This window comes from Podarcis erhardii, assembly GCF_964252035.2.
Source record: "Podarcis erhardii genome assembly, chromosome: 15".
Taxonomy (NCBI): domain Eukaryota; kingdom Metazoa; phylum Chordata; class Lepidosauria; order Squamata; family Lacertidae; genus Podarcis; species Podarcis erhardii.
The window spans coordinates 16,563,287-16,580,748 of record NC_138505.1 but is presented as its reverse complement, the minus strand read 5'-3'; the positions used below and the strand labels follow the sequence as shown (position 1 = coordinate 16,580,748).

Below are 17,462 nucleotides of genomic sequence, written 5' to 3'. Positions count from 1 at the left end.
GTGTGTGTGCATTTGCTTGACTTTTCACTGAACTGTCAATACTGAACTGTCAACACAACTGGCGTGTAGCTATCCATATATTTGTGCAGAAGCAATTTTCCCTGGGGACAGGAGACAACCCTAATCTGGAAAACAAGCCAACTGTGAACAAGCAGGGGCAAGGAAGATAAAAGACAGGTGGGAAGCTGTTTTATTTATTTATTTATTTATTTATTTAACACTTGCTGCATTATCCCAAGACAACATGTTGAGACTCCTGCATTGCAGGGGGTTGGATTAGATGACCCTCAGGGCCCCTTCCAACTCCATGATTCTATGATTCTAAACACTCAGGGCAGAATTATTTATTTATTTATTTATTTATTTATTTATTTATTTATTTATTTATTTTTATTATTATTAGTTATTGGAACCTTGGAGAGAGACCTCTAAATTATCAACAGTAGTTGTTGGAAAACAATGTGACAGAAGAAGCAAATGAGCAAATGATCTCCAGAGCAACACTGTACAGCAGACAGGGGAAATCCTATACTGTGGCAAAATCCTGTAGATGGATTCTGCAGGCGATTTATCTTAGTGGAAATCTGTAGAAGCCTTGTTTAGGTATTTACATTCCTGCAACTTTACTGCAAGGTTCCTGCAAGGTTAAGTGACCAGATGAAAAGACCATCTGCTTCTGTACCTTTAATGGGTAGAAGAGGGGATTTCTGCAGGTGTAACTCATTATGCAAAAGTGAAAAAGCTGTATACCTATCCAAATTCCCTCTCTGACACTACTTAAGGCATTCAGCTGGGAGGGAACCTTTGCATTTAAGGTGGAATAGACCTCAAAAACCAGTTAGGGTTGCAAGAGGGTAAAGTAGTAAGCATCTTGTAGAATAGGATCAGCAGAAAGTGTGTGTGCACTAACAGCTCGATCATGTGCTTCCTTCCCTATTTGCAGTGGCAAGAAGCTCATCTTTCAGTAAAATGAAAGAATGTTCTCCGTCACCCTGAAATACACACTTTATTCCAATAGCTAGCATTCCTGAGCCTATGTAATAAACATTGCAGTCACCATTTTTGTCATTATTCTATACTGCCATCCCCCCTCCCATAAAACAGAGATGAAAATGTCTCTCTGCTTCCAGACATACTGTGAAGATAAACGTACTTTACACACTAGGAAATTTAGTAATTCTATATTTCTTACAGGATTTGGTTGGCATGCTATAAAAGAGGACCAGAGCCACACAAAAAATGTTTATGAACAGTTGTGTCAAAACTCTTTCAAGGAAAGGTTGCGAACAAAACTGAGAAATCAGGTAATCAAGGACTGTGCTATAGCATATATAAAAGCAGACAAATAGCACAATCCTATGCATGTTTATTGTTAAGTCCCACTGAGTTCAATATGGCTTACAAGTAGGGAGGCATAAAATCAAAATTCAACAACACAAGGATAGAGAACTTGTGACCCTACGGATGTTGTTGGATTCAACTCCAAGGGGGATGGGGCAGAGGCTAACTACTTCTATGGGAAAGAGCAAGGGATTTGGGGTTGAGAGGCAGAATGAATTCTGCCTGCCTGGTGTTTGTTCTACAACAAACTCATTCACATGTGCAAACAAACCTGCATGTGTGAATGGGGCCTTGCAGTTTGAAAAGAGCCAAAAGCCTACCTAAGGCAACCCACAAAGAAAACCACCCCCCTGTTTTGTCCTTAAGATTTCCCCCTGGAGGTAAGCTATTTTCTAGTGGAAAGGCAACTGAGGTGACTGGCTTCATGAACTCAGGTCTCCCACATGTAATCCCAGTGTTTTTTTCACTGGTGCTTAATTTTTAGAGGAAGAGGCTGGCGCTCAGTCCTGTATGGATGTTGCATTTCTTGACCTGGGTGTGGTTGCCCATCTGGGAAGGCATTCTGCATATGCTTAGGAGCATGTTCAGTCATTACACAGTGGGAAACAACACATTCTGCACATGCTCAGGGTCACCTCCTGTCTCTGTTGGGGTAATAAAAATTAAAATAGCCCTGAGCATATGCAGAGTGCCTTTCTCTGCTTTTGCTGATCCCTGACATTAAAAACAGGCCCCAGGCTGAGCATGTCTGCAAATTATGCCTTGCACATGGTCAGTAGTCTCATTTTATGTGCTAATACAGGATTAAAAGCCTTGGTTCAGGGCAACATTCAAATACCTCTCCATCCTTCATGCCATGTCTTTCGCTCCACAAATACACACACAATTTGCCGCAGACACTGCCTTCCGCACAATTTTTAAACTTAGCAGCAGAGAGAATTTTATCTGAATGTTATATTGGAGAAGGTGTAAGTTTGCCACTACCCTGTTACGTATTTGGTAGCCAAAATTAAACACACCTTTCTCATCAGGGGGAATAAAACCCCTGATGGTTAATCCTGTAGCAGGGAGCCGTGAATTTGCTGGGTGTGGGGGCTTTCTCTACAGAGTACTTAGCAGGATGAGTGATCCTGGCATTAACTCAAAACAAGTCCCATGTTGTCAGTCCTCTCTCCCTCTCCCCAATTATTTTGAGCTTCTCCAGGAATGAATGAGCCAGGCCTTTGGAATGCGGCCATCTCCTGAGGACCCCTCCCCAAACAGCTGCCATGTCCTTTAGTCAATAATAATCCACAAATTCATTATAGGCCCTGCAAATTCCGGCCTCTTTCCCCCATTGTTATTGTTTGTGGAGATCAGAGGAAGAGGGTAGCCATGTGCACTCAGGCGGGGTGAAGGGGGGAGTGAGGGGGGGACAGGGGAAGGGGAGCCGCCTTGCGCCATCTCATTCCAGTGTCGAGATTGCCAGCAGCTGAATTGATCTGTCTGTCCTTTGTTCTCTTGGGATGTTGTGGAAGAAGTGGATCTCTTTGTTTAGGGCAGTCTGCTAAGAGAGAGCCCTGCGGATACCCTGGAGAGCTGCTGCCTGTCAGAGAAGACAATGCTGAGCTCGACAGACCTATGGCCTGACTCAGGATAAGGCATCTTTCTGTGTTTCTGTGAGCCAAACTGGTGCCTTCTGGATATGTGTTGGACTAGGAGCTGGGAGAGACCGGGCTTCAAAACCCCACTCAGCCATGAAACTCACCAGGCGACCTTGGGCCATTCACTGCCTCCTAGCTTAACCTGCCTCACAGAGTAGTTTTGAGGATAAAATGGGGTGGAGGAGAACTATGTATAGCACCCTGAGCTATTTTGGAAGAAAGGCAGGATATAAATGGAAAAACTAAACTTCAACTCCCATCATCCTTAGCCAGCACAGCCATTTTATACTACAACCCCCATCAGGACCAGCCAGCATGATGGAAGTTGTAGTCCAGGATATATGGAGGACACCAGCATAGCAAACATAGTGTCAGATAATGCTTGCTTGCTTGCTTGCTTGCTTGCTTGCTTGCTTGCTTGCTTGCTTGCTTGATGTATGTATGTATGTATGTATGTATGTGTGTGTATGTATGTATTGAATGCTTTGCCAACTTTTACTTTTTCTATAAGTTCTTTTCCCCCCAAATATTGATCTTTCCTGCCCCCCATGCTGGTGACATCTGTGGCCTGGGTGGAACAGAGAAAGGGTCTAAGCAATTTAGAGATGAGAATGGCCAACGACCCATCAAGCCCAGAACTCTGTCTCTGGTGATTGGCAGAGGCAGCCAATCTGCATTTAGAAATTTGGGTAAGAGTTTTTCCTCTTAAGGCATGAAAATGACAGGGGGACCTGAGTTCTCTTATGCTTGGGTCCTGCTTGCGGGTTTCCCACAGGCATATTGTCCTGGACAAGATGGGCCATTGGCCTGATCCAGCAGGCTCTCCTTACATTCTTATGGTGCTCAGGTCTTGTTTGCAGGCTCCCCTTTGGGGCGTCTGGTTGGCCACTGTGTGAACAAGATGCCGGACTAGATGAGCTAGTGGCCAGATCCAGCAGGTTCCTCTTAGGTTCTTATACTAAGAACTCTGCAAAGGGGCAAAGAACCCAAAGGTTAACAGAAGCACTACAACATTTTGCTACAGGGATAGGGAGCCTGGGACTCCTCAGGTGCTGTTGGACTCCATCTCCTATCATTCCTGGCCAGCGTGGCCACGGATTGAGAAGGATGCTGGGAGGTGCAGTCCAGCAGTATCCAGAGAGCCTTTAAGAGAGGGTGGTCTGAAATGTTTTGATACCTTGAGGTGGGAAATCTAAACAGCATTGCACCGTTACCACAGGGGCCCAGTCCACTGGGATGTTTTTAGGTTGAACAAGAAGTACACAAAAGCACAGTGCTCCCCCGTTCCCCATAGGTTCAGTGGTGAAGCATTGGCTTTGCATGCAAAAGGTCCCAGGTTCAATCCCTGGAGGCAGCATCTCTAGGTAGGGTTGGTAGAGAACCCTGCCTGAAACCCTGGAGAGCTGCTGCCAGCCAGTGTAGGCAATACTGAGCCAGATGGACCAGTGCTCTGACTCAGTATAAAGGCAGCTTCCTATGTTCCTATCTGTCTCCATGAGACTGTCGCAGTGGCTTGTGGAGAGCAGGTCAAACTCATTTCTCTCCCACTCAGCTGCTTTTACACCAAACCTTCCACTTCATCCTTACCTTTGAGGTTAGGAGATTTTATACCTAGATTCATGGCCAGGGTGTCCTACCCCGTCCTACCCCAAAGGGCGAATCCTGAAAGAGCTGTGAACAGGAGTTCAATCAGCGATATTTCTTTGGGATTAAGTAAACCCTGAGAAAGAAGATTTCAAGTTGTGTATGTATAAATACACTTCAGATCAGTGCTCCACATGTCAGGTTCCAGGAGGCCTGGGGCTCTGTGGGTTGCTTGATGGAGAGGAGAAAACTTGTTTCCAGAGGAACCTGTAACCTCAATTTCACTTTCATTTCTTTGCTTGACCTGAGCCAATGATCTTTTTGCGGTGTCTTAAAACCCTCCTGGCTGCTTTTCCCCTTTGTATGAGGAAGAAGGAAGGCACCTGATATAGCAAAGTATTTAAGGTATTTAAGCAGATGCTGTTGCTGCTGGAAACTGCAGGAGGGGAGAGGGCTCCTGCGCTTGGGTCCTGCTTGTGGGCTTCCCACAGGCAGCCTAGTCAGCCACTGCGAGAACCGGATTCTAGACTAGGTGGGCTAATGGTCTGATTCGGCAGGGCTTTTCTTATGTTCCTATGCCCTACATTGTTGGGGATGCTGCTTTCCAACTCTTGTGATTTGATTTTTTTTTTTAAAAAAAGATTGTCCCCCCCCCCAGGAGCTTACATTGTCAGTGTTGAAAGTGAAGAAGATGAAAAAGGAAGGGAGAAACTGAGGCCAGATGTGACTAGCAGGCAAACAGCCCTGTGTAGGTGTGGGTTTCACTTCCGTTAATCCTAAATCCTGTTCTCCCAGTGGCCAACCAGATGCCTGTAAGAAGCCCACATGCAGGATTTGAGCACAAGGGAACTCTGCAGAGCAACCTAAGAAGACCCTGCTGGATGAAGCCAGGGGCCCATCTAGGTCAGCATCCTATTCTCACAGTGGCCAACCAGATGGCCCAGTGGAGAACCCCCAAGCAGGACTCGAACACAAGAGAACTCTCCCCTCCCGCAATTTCCAGCAACTGGTGTTCAGATGCATTACTGCCTCTGACCGTGGAGGCAGAGCATGGCTATCGTGCCTAGTAGCCATCAATAGCCTTCCCCTTCATGAATTTGTCCAATCTTCTTTTAAAGCCATCCAAGTTGGTGGCCATCACTGCCTCCTGTTCCATAGTTTTAACTGTGCACTACATGAAGAAGGGCTTTCTTTTACCTGTTCTGAATTTTCCAACATTCAGCTTCATTGAGTGTCCATGAATTCTCATGTTAGGACAGAGGGAGAAAAAACTTTTCTCTATCAACTTTCCCCACACCATGCCTTCCAGCTCTGCTCTTTTTATCTACCTGGCTCAGTTCCCAACTAGTAGTTCAGACTGAAGCCAGAAACACTGAGCCTCTATTCTGTTCTGGAGCCCAACCCTTTCTCCTCCCTGCTCCCGCCCCCCACTTGTAGATAGAGGAGGTTATAGCGAGAGGGAAGCAGAGTGGACACTGGGCTCAGCTAAGGTCGAATGGAGACCAGCTATTTGCAAGGATCACTGTTGCAAGGTTGGCACTAATGCTTTCGATTCAGAAAGAGGCTAGTCCTCTGTATGATGCTGCTGCTTTGGCTTCCTGCAGAGCATAGTAGGAGCACAGGACAGGGAGTAAACCTTAGAGCTGTGCTGATTTGTTTGTGTGTGCTCATGCAGCAGCGTACTTGTGTGTGTGTGTTTTCTTTATATACATATTTGCTGCTGAATGATTAGATGGTCAAGTGTTTTGTTTTGTTTTAGAAAGGATTAGGGGAGACACATTTGCCCCTTCTCTCTCTTCTGGATCTTCCACCATTGCAATGAGACACTGTATGCCCCATGGAGTACGGAGCTTTCACTCTTGCTTTTGTTGACTCTGTAAATGTACACTGATAATGATCCTTGGATAATAAAAGACCACCTACAGACAGCTATTGATTCCTACATGGAACCTCCATGTTCAGTGTATCCAAGGATACCAGATAGTGGGGACAAATGGCAAGGAGTGGCCATTCTCTGTGTGTGTGAGTGAGGGGGGGGGAGGGAGGGGGAGAGAGAGTTCATTTAGGCAGGGCTGTGTGGCAAACAGTGCAACAACTGGGCTCTTGGGAGGCATTTGAAATTGGGTTCCCTTTGCCCCCCCTTTGCACCATTGACACACACAAGATCAAGCTGCTTTGCAGAGCACAGCAAATCTGCATTTCTGTGTGGCCAGGTGTGCAAAAAAGTATTCTTGCAACAGCAGCATGCAGCTGTCTGGTTTGAAGGTGGAGTGGCCACAACAAATTCAGGTAGCCACAGCTATCCCAATGGTGACCTGAAACTGCCTGAAATGCTTCTAATTCTGCTCGTTTCCAGGGTTAGCTTGGGTAGGTCTGTGTCAGATTGCCTGGGGATGGAAACCAGGAGGGGGTTGGTGATCCTGCCTCTGGGCCAGAGGGTCAGCCTAGATGGCCTCTATCGCCCCCTTCCCATTGCAGGAGCCCAGGACTGGCATCTCTAGGCTGAAATGCCAGATTTTTCTTCATAGGATGCTTTGTTAAAGGCTTTCAGGCTGTCAGCACCTGGTATAATTCCACTGTCCCTACCACCACCAAAACTCCTCCCTGGAATTGAATCTCTCTTGCCCAGCCATGCATGCGTGAATGTGGGGCATGTGACCTTTAACCCTTCCCTCCCCCCACCAAAGCTAGAGCATTTATCCTCCGGGGGGGGGGGGCTTCCCTTCTCCCCCATTAACCCCCCCCCCGCAAGACTTTGATTTATGTAAAGCCTTTGTGAGTTACTGACTGTCTCTAATTGTCCTTAAAAAAAGAAAAGGCAAGGCTTCTCACTACCTTTTATGACTTGATAAGCACTAGAAAGCAGCCAAGGAGCCATGGTCCCTGCCCCAGGGAGCTCCCATGCTCTCTTAGAGTGGAGGAGGGGAGAAGAGGAAGAGGCAGAGAGAAGGAAGGGGCCAAACGACAGCCAGATCAGCCCCCTCCCTCCTCATATCCAAAACACCGGCCTCTGCCTCTTCTGTCCCAGGTTGCGGGGCTGCATGATACCAAGATTAATATAGCACCATAAACACTGAATGCTTCTGGTCAGGGTGCCCCACATTTAGAACCTCTTAAGCTTTTAGGACTGTTATTCAGGCAGCTCAGAAATTGCTGCCCACAATTCATGTGTCTCTGTGGTAACATCTCAAGTGCCCGTGTTCTCGGGCGCTCTTGTCGCAGCCATTCCTAGCTACTCAATCTTCCCTTTGCCCCCACCCATGATTTAGATCTGGAGGGGTAGTCAGTGCTCTTGAATATTAGTTGTAGGAAACTGCAGGAGGGGAGAGTGCTCTGGTGCTCAGATAGTTCTGTATTCAACAAGCCAGCAATGTAGGAGCTGCCTACTCATTGGTACTCAGGGCGTTGGTCCATCTAGTTCAATATTGTCTACACTGACTGACAGTAGCTCTCCAGGTTTATCAGGCAGGAGTCTCCTCCAGTCCCATGACTTATGAGAGGCAGGAAAGCGGGTACAAATTACCAGGCCCAGTGGTCCAGAAGGGGTCCCGGGGCCCAACTCTCTTGCATATGTTTCATGAAATTGTTAACAAAACCTATGCACTACGTTCAATGCATGCACAATTCCGAATAATGGTTTGGGAACTTGTGTCACGAACTGAGCATTTCTGAGTATTTCCAACTCTCTGCGAACATTCACTCCTGCTCTTTGACAGTATAATGGTGCAGTCTCATTTTATGATGCGCAGTCTCATTTGTGTGTTTTCATAAGCAAACACCGTGTGAACACAACAAAGTTGTTGTTTAACGGTTAAGTGTATGGATAGTTCAGTAATGTTTGTGTGGGTGCTTATGTTATTGATATTAGTCATTAGGATCTTAATATTCTCAACAGGTATGATTATTATGATTATTATTATTATTAAAATGAGATCATGCATTTATTTTATATCCCATGTAAATATGTTTAGCTCGTCTGCCCATGCTGGGGGGCCCCTTCCATTTTTCACCAGGACCCAAACCCATTCTCTGCAGCACCGTCCAGCCCTACCTGAAAGTGCCAGTAGGGTTTGAAGCTGAGACCTCCTGCATACAGTAGTAGAAGCTGTACCACCGAGCTACAGCTTTTCCCTTTGAAGCCCCTGACCTAAGACCCATGATTTTCATAATACAGTACTCATTTTGGCAATTATGCCAATGCTGATGGGCTTGCCAAGACTCCTAACTATTTCAAAATGATCCAGAGTGAGGGGAAAGGTTGAGAACCACTGATGTAGGCTGTTGCCGCACTGAGATCAGGCTGGTGGTGCTTTTGCTTTCAGCCTAGATATTTTCCAGCTGTTGAGATGGGTGGGGGCTTAATTTGAGCCCTGGCACCTACTTCCCACCCCACCCCCCCAGTTGATTCTTCTCCATCAGCTCAGAGAGCCTCAGTATTCTTAAAAAGAAAGAAAAAAGTGGGTCACATCTTCAGCAGGCTTTATCCGAGGCTCTACAGCTTTGCACCCATTAAATCTAGATTTGTAGACCGGGCACGATGCCAGCCAACCAGCCTATCACCCCCTTCCCCCACAAATCAAGCAGAGTTCTGGGGATGGGGATGTGGGGAACAGATTAGGCAGCCCCTGCCTCTTTTCCTAGCTCCTTTCCTTCTGGCTAGACCAGCTAAGAGGAGAGGAAGTTGGGATGGACACGAACTGAGAATCTGGTTGTTCTCATTCAACCCACAGCTGCTCAATTGTCTGCAAAAACTGAAAGCCGCCAGTGCCCAGGCTCTGTGAGTGAAAACTCTGGGGCAAAAAGTACCGATTGAGGAGACATTATGAAATAGTTTTGAGTAGGCTTTGCCAGCATGGTGCCTTCCAGATGTTTTGGGCTAGATGGGGCTGATGAGTGCACTAAATTAGCGAAGACTGATTTAGGGCTTGGTCCGCACCAAGACAGGGCAGTGAAAGAGACAATGTTTTTGCTGCTCAAAGTAACCACATGCTGCTATCCTCTGCAAGGGCAGTGCTGAGGGTCCTAGACTGCAAACCTGTGTGACTGGTGACGTTGAACTAGTGGCAGAAAGGAATCACTGGCAGAAAGGCATTTGAAACTGCTCTTTCCCCAGAAAAGGTCTGTGAAACTCAAAAGTATGCATGCTCGTATTTATTTGCTTATTGCATTCATATCCCATCTCCCCCCACATGGAGTTCAAGGTGGCATGCACATGGTTCCCGTCCTCCTCATTTCATCTGCACAACAACCCTATGAGGTAGACTAGGCTGAGAGACATTGACTAGTCCAGGGTACATGGCCCAGTGGAGATTCGAATCCTGGTCTTCCGGGTTCTGGTCCTACACACTAACAACTACACTTCAGTCAAAGATGTCCTTTTCCACCCCATGTATGCTCCTTTGTATCATCCACCCTGTGGGACCAACAAGGCAGCAACTCTGTGCCTTGCCAGCCCTGCTTTAGCAATATTCACTGCAATCCTGAAATCTCAGCTCTTCCCTTGAGGCAGTGGGCAGAGCAGGGTGGAGTGCTGGACAAGGACAAGCACATCTTCTCTTGCCTTGAAATCTGTGGCACGGAGCGGTGCCCAAGTGCTGCAAGGAAATCCATCCCCATGGCTCAGTGGGGTTAACGCTTAAGAAGCTTCCAGCTGCTTGGCCCCATTTAAAGCAGATTATAAAAAATCAGAGTGGGCTTGGTTTGTGGGGAGGGGAGAGAATGGGGGGGGGAAGGGTGCCTCTCACTTGGATACCCAAATTTTTCAGTTTGCCTAAAAGTATATATTTCTACTGCCTGTATCATAATGGGAGTTCCCGCCCCCTTAAGGCCAGGGGTGGCTAATTGTCTGTTGGGATGGGGCTAACCCAGCCCCTACTCCACCCCCAAGCAGGTTTTTCTGATCTCTCACCATTCCATCCATTTTGGCTGCAGTAGCAGCATTGAAGAAGAAAAATTAAAGTAGACACAGCACTAGGATGGGTGAAGCTCCCTCCCCATTTCATATTGATCATTTGATGAGCTGAGAGGCAGTGATAAACCCCCTCCTGCATACATTCACTGAGGGGGGGTAGCTGTGGGTCTCTGTGACAGTATGGGCTCCCTGCCTGGAGTACTTTGTATTAGAACTCCTGGATGAGGGAGGCCAGAAACTCTAGACTACCTCCTTGCTTTTGGAGAATCCAGTTGGTGGGTTTTGCTCAAGGTCCAACTGATCCTGATATTTGGAGTGAGGCAGGTATTTTCCCTGCCCCCATGCATGGCTAAAACTGGCCAGGAATGGTGAGCTGGTGTTGGGAGGATTTTTGCCTCTCATCAGACATCCCACTTGCCCCCCCCCCCAGCATCCCGATCAATGCCTCCCAGGCCCCTGGGCCCCCTCCCTGAGGGTCCAGCTCCACATTCCCATCCCAATCTCTTCCCTGTCTGACCAGCCCTACCAAGAAGTCTCCAAGGAGCTCGTGACACCCAGCCAGCTGGAGTCAAAAACACCCAGAGGGCAGCAGTTTGGCAAAGGCTGCTGCAAAGCATTATGTACTTTGATGGAGGGCACTATATTTAAAAATAATCATCATCTACATCTCAGGCTTTGTTCCCCCAGCTGTACAAACAGGGCTGCTCCACTTGGTTGCTGCATGGGCCGTTGCACCAAACTTGTATGGCAGAGTTTGGATTTGCAGAAACGTTTTATAAATACTCGCCGCCTTCCTGTCTTCCACAAATCCATCCCAAAGAGCCTCCAGGCAACTGCGATTTTCAAGCAGTTGCAGTGTAGAAGGGAGTGGTAGGTTGATCTCTCTCTCTGTTTTTTTAGATTATCTAGCCAGCTTCCTCTCGCTTGATGCCGCAATCGCTCCTGCCTTCTGGCTGCCGCCCAAACAGTACAGAATAACATATTTGTATTGCTGAACTCCCTCCTGCTGCTGCTCTGGAGACCCGAAGCTTGTCTCTGCTGAGAGGGGCAGACAGGCTCGCTCCTCTCAGGGCAGAGGTTCTGTAGGCATGCAACAGAGAACAAGGCTCCCTTTGTCTGTCTGCTTGGCCTGGGCAGATAGAGGACACCAAACTTGGCATCTTCTCTGCAAATGAGCCTCATATCTCCTTTGGAACCAAAAGCAGCAAAGAAGCATATTTAAATTTCAAACCCTTCTTGTCCTGAGACTGTAATTTAAGACTTTGCAAAGGCCATGGCTTAGTGGTAGAGCACATGGATTGCATCAACAGGTGCCAGGTTCATTCCCCAAAATCTTTAGGTAGGACTGGGGAAATTCCCCATCAAAAGCCCTGGAGAGACACTGTCCATCAGTGTAGAAAACACCAGGCAATTTATTTGTTTGTTACATTTATAGGCCACCTTTTCTTCCAAGGCGCTCAAGGTTTTGTACATGGTTCTCCCCTCCCCGCTTTGTCCTCACAACCCAAATTGCCCCATCAGATTGTCCATTTGATGAGTAGAGAGGGGGTAAGATAAGCCCCTTTTCATCAGCTGATCTGCACTTAGCAGATGAGAGGAGGGACCGTGTGCATGAGAGAGATGGGCACATGCTCCCACTTTTGACCACACCCAGCATTGGTGTGTGGCCCCCAGAGGGTTGCCCAAGAGTGAATGAGGCTGGAAAAATGTTGACCACCTCGGCCTAAAGTTCCCCTTTATCTAAGGCAGTGGTTCCTCTAGTGCCCCCAGTGGTAGAGTGTATGCTCCCGCCACCTGGATTGGGCTCGAAAATGCTGCCCGCCAAGGAGAGGGGAGGCAATGCTGTACTGCGACTTTCCTCCTGGGTCAGTCCTGACAAAGGAGCAGAGCTGTGGCTGGGCGCAAGGGAGCTGGCTGTTCCCTCGTGTGCACAACCCAGTGCAGCAGAGGGGCACCGCCCTGGCAACGCTGCTGCCACCGCCTCTCCTCTGTCCCCGGGTCAGACCTGACTTGAGAGCAGAGCTGCCGCTGGGTGTGAGAAAGCTTGTTGCATGCTGGAACCAGGCTCTAATGAGGGGAGGGGGTGTCTGGTTGCGCCCCGTCTAAAAAAATCCACCTGTGCCCCGCAGCCCCCCCACACCTCTGAGTGCCCCCTCCAAGGTATTCCTCCTTGGGGGCACTGCTTTCCACCAAAGGAAGCCCTAAAACCTCAGGACCCCAGGTCAAGAGTGCAGGCTGAATTCTGATTTGGTGGGTGAGCTTATCTTCCTTCTGCTCTGGGGTGTCCATCAAGCTTCACCCTTAGAAGTGCCTGGCACAGTCGTGCCCCATCCTGTGCCCCTGCCAGACATCACCAGCCCTGCCCCACCATGCTCCACCCCCAATCTGACAAGGACCACCCTTCAGCTCCCGGGACCCTCTCTCATTCTCAGAAGCAGAGACTTTGCAATCCAGCTCATCTGCTCTGCCTCACCAGACTAACCAGGAAATTGCCCAATCTGCTTCCCTTGTGACAGTGTCGCCTGCTGGTTTCTAAATAGTGGGTTCCTAGGAAGCCTATCAGAGTTACTTATGAAATGTCTGCCTTTACTGATCCTTCCCTTCTCAAGCCACACATGACAGTGAGGCCCTGCGGCCGAGGGAAGTGAGTGTGTGTCTTGAAATGCCTTCTCTGCAGCGCACACTCAAAGGGACGACCTTCAGACCTCTAGTGCAGTGTTGCTGGTGTGCTAAAAGCAGGCCTTAAACCAGTGGTTTCCAAGCCCCATATAATGTGTCGCGGTAATCTAACCTAGAGGTTACCAGAACACAGACAACAGAAGTTAGGCTGCCCCTCTCCAGGTAGTGGCGCAGCTGGGCCACTCCCCAAGCATCACTCCCCTAGTGGGTTGTGCAAAATATGCTATTCTGCGTATTATTATTTTTATAGGGTAGGGGGCACCAGGGGAGAACTTATGGAACCAAGGAGACAGTGACCCAGCAGCCTTAAATTGCTGTTGGACGCACAGATGGCTCAGCAAATATAAGAGCGCACCGGTGCCTTCTATGCAATTGGTTCTGATCATGTTGCAAAGCCTCGGATGTGGCATCCCTGCCAAAGACAACCGCTCGGTGCCAGCCTCTCTGTTTCCCAAGAAAATGTGCAACGCAGCAGTGCCTGCCACCACCCCCCTCTCAGACACGTGAGGCTAGGGTGGCTCTTGAGTCAAAAATAGCCAAGCCTCTGATTGCGCCTCTTGCTCAAAGCTTTGGCAACAGGAAGTCCCTGTCTCACTTCCCCTTTTCAAGGGAAGCTGCCATGGCAACCCAGTTGCCTGGCTATGCCCCGAGCAGGTCACAGGGCCTGTAGGCCCTCTACCCTCTCGCTCTTCCATCTGCATTTTTGGCCATATTTAGTCTGACCTTCGATGGGCTCCCCAGTATTGCAGTTTGATTGTCGGGCAAAAGCCTGCCGGCAGAGCTCCAGTTTTCCAGGTTGAACTTTCCCGGTTTTGAAATTGCGCCCCCTCTGCCTTTCCCTCTGTTTGGGTCAGTTTCCACTTCTTCAAGTTATCCGAGCCAGGACCTGTTCCAAAATCCCCAAGTTGAAACCTCCCCCAGAATCTGAAGTGCGTAAGATCAGGATCCCAGTATTTCTACTTGGCCTGGCCAATCAAAAAGCTTCATTCTGCCTGTCAGTCACAGGGAATGATGTTGCACAATGTCAGTTCTCAAAATCTGTGCAAGAGGAGGGCTCTGGGGCTCAGCAGACAGACACTAGTCCCAGCAAGGAATCAGGGACAGATATGAGCCAGTTTGCATTTAAAGGCAAACCTGTCCAACTTGCACTTTGTCAAAACTGCACACAAATATGTGTTCGTTAAGATAATTTGCATTAAAATACTGACAAGGTTTTATGAGATTTTTTTTTAAGAATTGGTTTACTACTGAGTAGACACTGTTGGATTGTACTGTACTGGTCTTTAGCCCTCAATGTGCTGCGATAACCTTTTGCTTCAACAAACAGGGCCTCCACCCCTAGAAGATTGTGGGATATAAATGTCATAAATGACTGTAGTGTTGAACTGGGACCTGGGAGACCACAGTTCATATCCCCACTTGGCTGTGAACCTCTCTTGGTGACCTTGGGCCCCGTCCCTCACTCTCAGCCGAACCTACCTCACAGGGTTGTTGTGAGGACACACGGGGGAGAAGAAGTATGTGCACCAAACATACATATATGCATATACATTAGCATGCATGAATTTTAATACAAATCTTTGTCCCTGTTTGTTGTCCTTTTTTGTGCATGTGCCCCCCTTTTGGTCCCTTTGCAAGCCAGCTCGCCCCCTTGTCCCTTGTAGACAGAAGGAAAACACTTTTGTTTTTGTTTTGTTGCAAGGCAGGCAGCCCAGGTGTTCTGGTCAGCCAGCCTGGCGTTTTGCAGGTTGATGCACTTGATTATACCTCACATCCTTTTTAAAATGGTTAAAAGTTGGAATATATATATATATATTACCCAAATACTGGGGGAAGCGGGGCTTGGCTTGAGCATTCGCACCGTTTTTTATTTCAACTAAATATTTCTTAGACCCAGCCTTCCAAATAATCCTGCTGCCCCCGCCCCGGTAATGAAGACATGCTGAAGCAAGACCTTTCTCTATAGACTGTTCGACGCTGAGGACTGTAGGCACGTGCGCTGGGGGTGGTGGTGGAATTTCTCAGTCAGACATATGGTTGTCATGGTTATTGGAAGCAGAGAGGTACAGGAGAAGATGAACTGCATGGGTGTCTCTCTCTCTCTCTCTCTCTCTCTCTCTCTCTCTCTCTCTCTCTCCCCCATCCACCTCCTCATATCCACCTCCTCCTTCTGCATCTCTGCAATCTGGGCTTTCCAGGCTCAAGTTGGGTCTACATACTGGTTTCTCCCTTCCTGCTTCTTTCTGGAGCCTTGGTTGGTAAGAGTGGTGGTGGTTAGATGTCTCAGTAGCATCCCACCTCAACGGAAGATGAGTTACCCTACGGTTTATGAGAGACAGCTGAGGCTCGGAGTCTCAAGACCCTGCCGGGATCCCCCTAGTCCGGGGATGAGCTGGAACAGACGGCAGCCAAGCCGGAGAGGGACTGTGGCAAAGGTGTGTGAGGAGGACCAAGGCTGGATCAACCATTCTGCTTGTGTGTGTTTGTTAGCAGAAGTTCGTTTCCGTGAAGGTTGTTTTGTGTCGTGCTATTTTTTGCTGGGGGTGGGGGGCTTGTGCCTAATTTATTTTTCACTTAGGATGATTTGGCAGAATCATCCTAAGGATGATTTGGCAGAACAGTTTCTTTTCACACTCCAGATTGGATCAACCTTCACAAATTAGTCCAGCTCATGAGACAGTCATAGCACGGCTCTATTCTGCCTTGGTCAGACCTCCTCTGGAGTCCTGTGTCCAGTTCTGGGCACCACAGTTCAAGAAGGATATTGACAGGATGGTATTTGTGCAGAGGAAGGCGGCCAAGATAATAAAGGGTCTGGAAGCCAAGCCTTGTGAGGAACGGTTGAGGGAATTGGGTATGTTTAGCCTAGAGAAGACTGAGAGGGGATATATGATCACCATCTTCAGATACCTGAAGGGCTGTCACATGGAAGATGGACCTGGACTGACAGATTCCAGTTACAAAAAGGAGATTCTGACTAAATGTTAAGAAGAACTTTCAGATGGTAAGAGCAGTTCAATATTGGAATGGACCTCTCAGAAAGGGGTGGACTCCTTCGTTGGAGGTTTTCAAGCAGATTTTGAATAGCTATCTGCTAGGGATATTTAATTATGATTTCTGCATTGCAGGGGGTTGGACTAGATGACCCTTGGGAGCCCATTCCAAATATATAATTCAATGATTCCATGTAGCTTGTCTTGTTCACTTTAGCCACCTAGATTGCCCCTTTATTGTAGATTGTGTGTGTGGAATTGTTGGAAAGAGGTTTGTGCCTCTGGGTAGCAGTTTGGAACAGGCAAACGTTAAGATTCTTGTAACTTTGAAAGCCCAGTATTCTTTTTTTAAACCCCCCACCAGTTTGAATGTAGCATTTAATTCCTTTCATGCTCTTGCGTGAAAGGAACATCCCCGGTTAGCCTGGCCACCGTGACTGTGTACAGAAATGATCCTGGTGCCAAAACATTTTAGAGGAACCTCAAGGTGAGGCAGAGGGTAGCAAAGGAAGAGTGGGGCACATTCCTGGGGTGTCTATGTGCACAATGTATTTGAGGGGAATTAGGGTGGCTCAAGAGGAAATAGAGAACAAATTCTCTGGCTTGGCTTTCCCTTGTGATGGCTCTCCTTTATGCGCTCCTGATTATGACATTTCCAACTCTGGATGCGGCCGGACTTTGAGCAGCAAGTGCAAAAAGAGCAGAGCATGTCGGCACTGTAACACAATTGCCTTAAATCAGCAGCAGGGCTTAAGACTTGGGTATTTTGCTTAGTTTTGTTTTCAGGTGTGTTTTTCTCTTCACACAGAATTTAAATGGGGTTTTAACGATTAGAAGGTTATATTGTCTCATGTCTGTGTTACACCTGTCTGTGGGGCCACCCCCCTCCCCAGTTCCTTGGATGTGTAAATGCTGGCAAGATGGAAACTGCATACAGGCTGTAAACACCTGCTGGGGCGGAGCCACATTGGCAAGCTTGAAACACACCTCTGATTCAGAGGCCCTTTTCTGGAGAGGCCACTGGTCACTGCTGCTAACCCATCTCTTTCTTGCTTTCCCACAGAACAAAGAGAAAGAAAGGATGAAGGAGAGCAAAGATGCCCGCTACACCAACGGGCACCTCTTCACCTCCATCACCGTCTCGGGCATGACCATGTGCTATGCCTGCAACAAGAGCATCACTGCCAAGGAGGCACTGATTTGTCCCAGTGAGTAGGCCTCTAGCCTTCTTTCTTTATTGCTTTTTATTTACTTCAAAAAATAAATTATACATCACTTGATTGTAAAAACAAACAAAACCCCCAAAACCTC

General features: G+C 47.9%; 1 protein-coding gene across 12 annotated transcripts in view; it reads left to right on the top strand.

The window, feature by feature from the left end:
- The window catches only part of ARHGEF2 (Rho/Rac guanine nucleotide exchange factor 2), a 112,311-nt gene that overhangs the window by 62,493 nt on the left and 32,356 nt on the right, over positions 1–17,462 (top strand). For 11 of the 12 annotated variants that reach the window (XM_081842423.1, XM_081842421.1, XM_081842422.1 and 8 more), the window contains one exon: positions 17,215–17,359. In XM_081842423.1, coding sequence (XP_081698549.1) covers positions 17,215–17,359 — 145 coding nt within the window. Of the gene's footprint in view, positions 1–15,174; positions 15,594–17,214; positions 17,360–17,462 lie in introns of those variants that run through there. The other variant, XM_081842424.1, reaches the window with a different exon arrangement.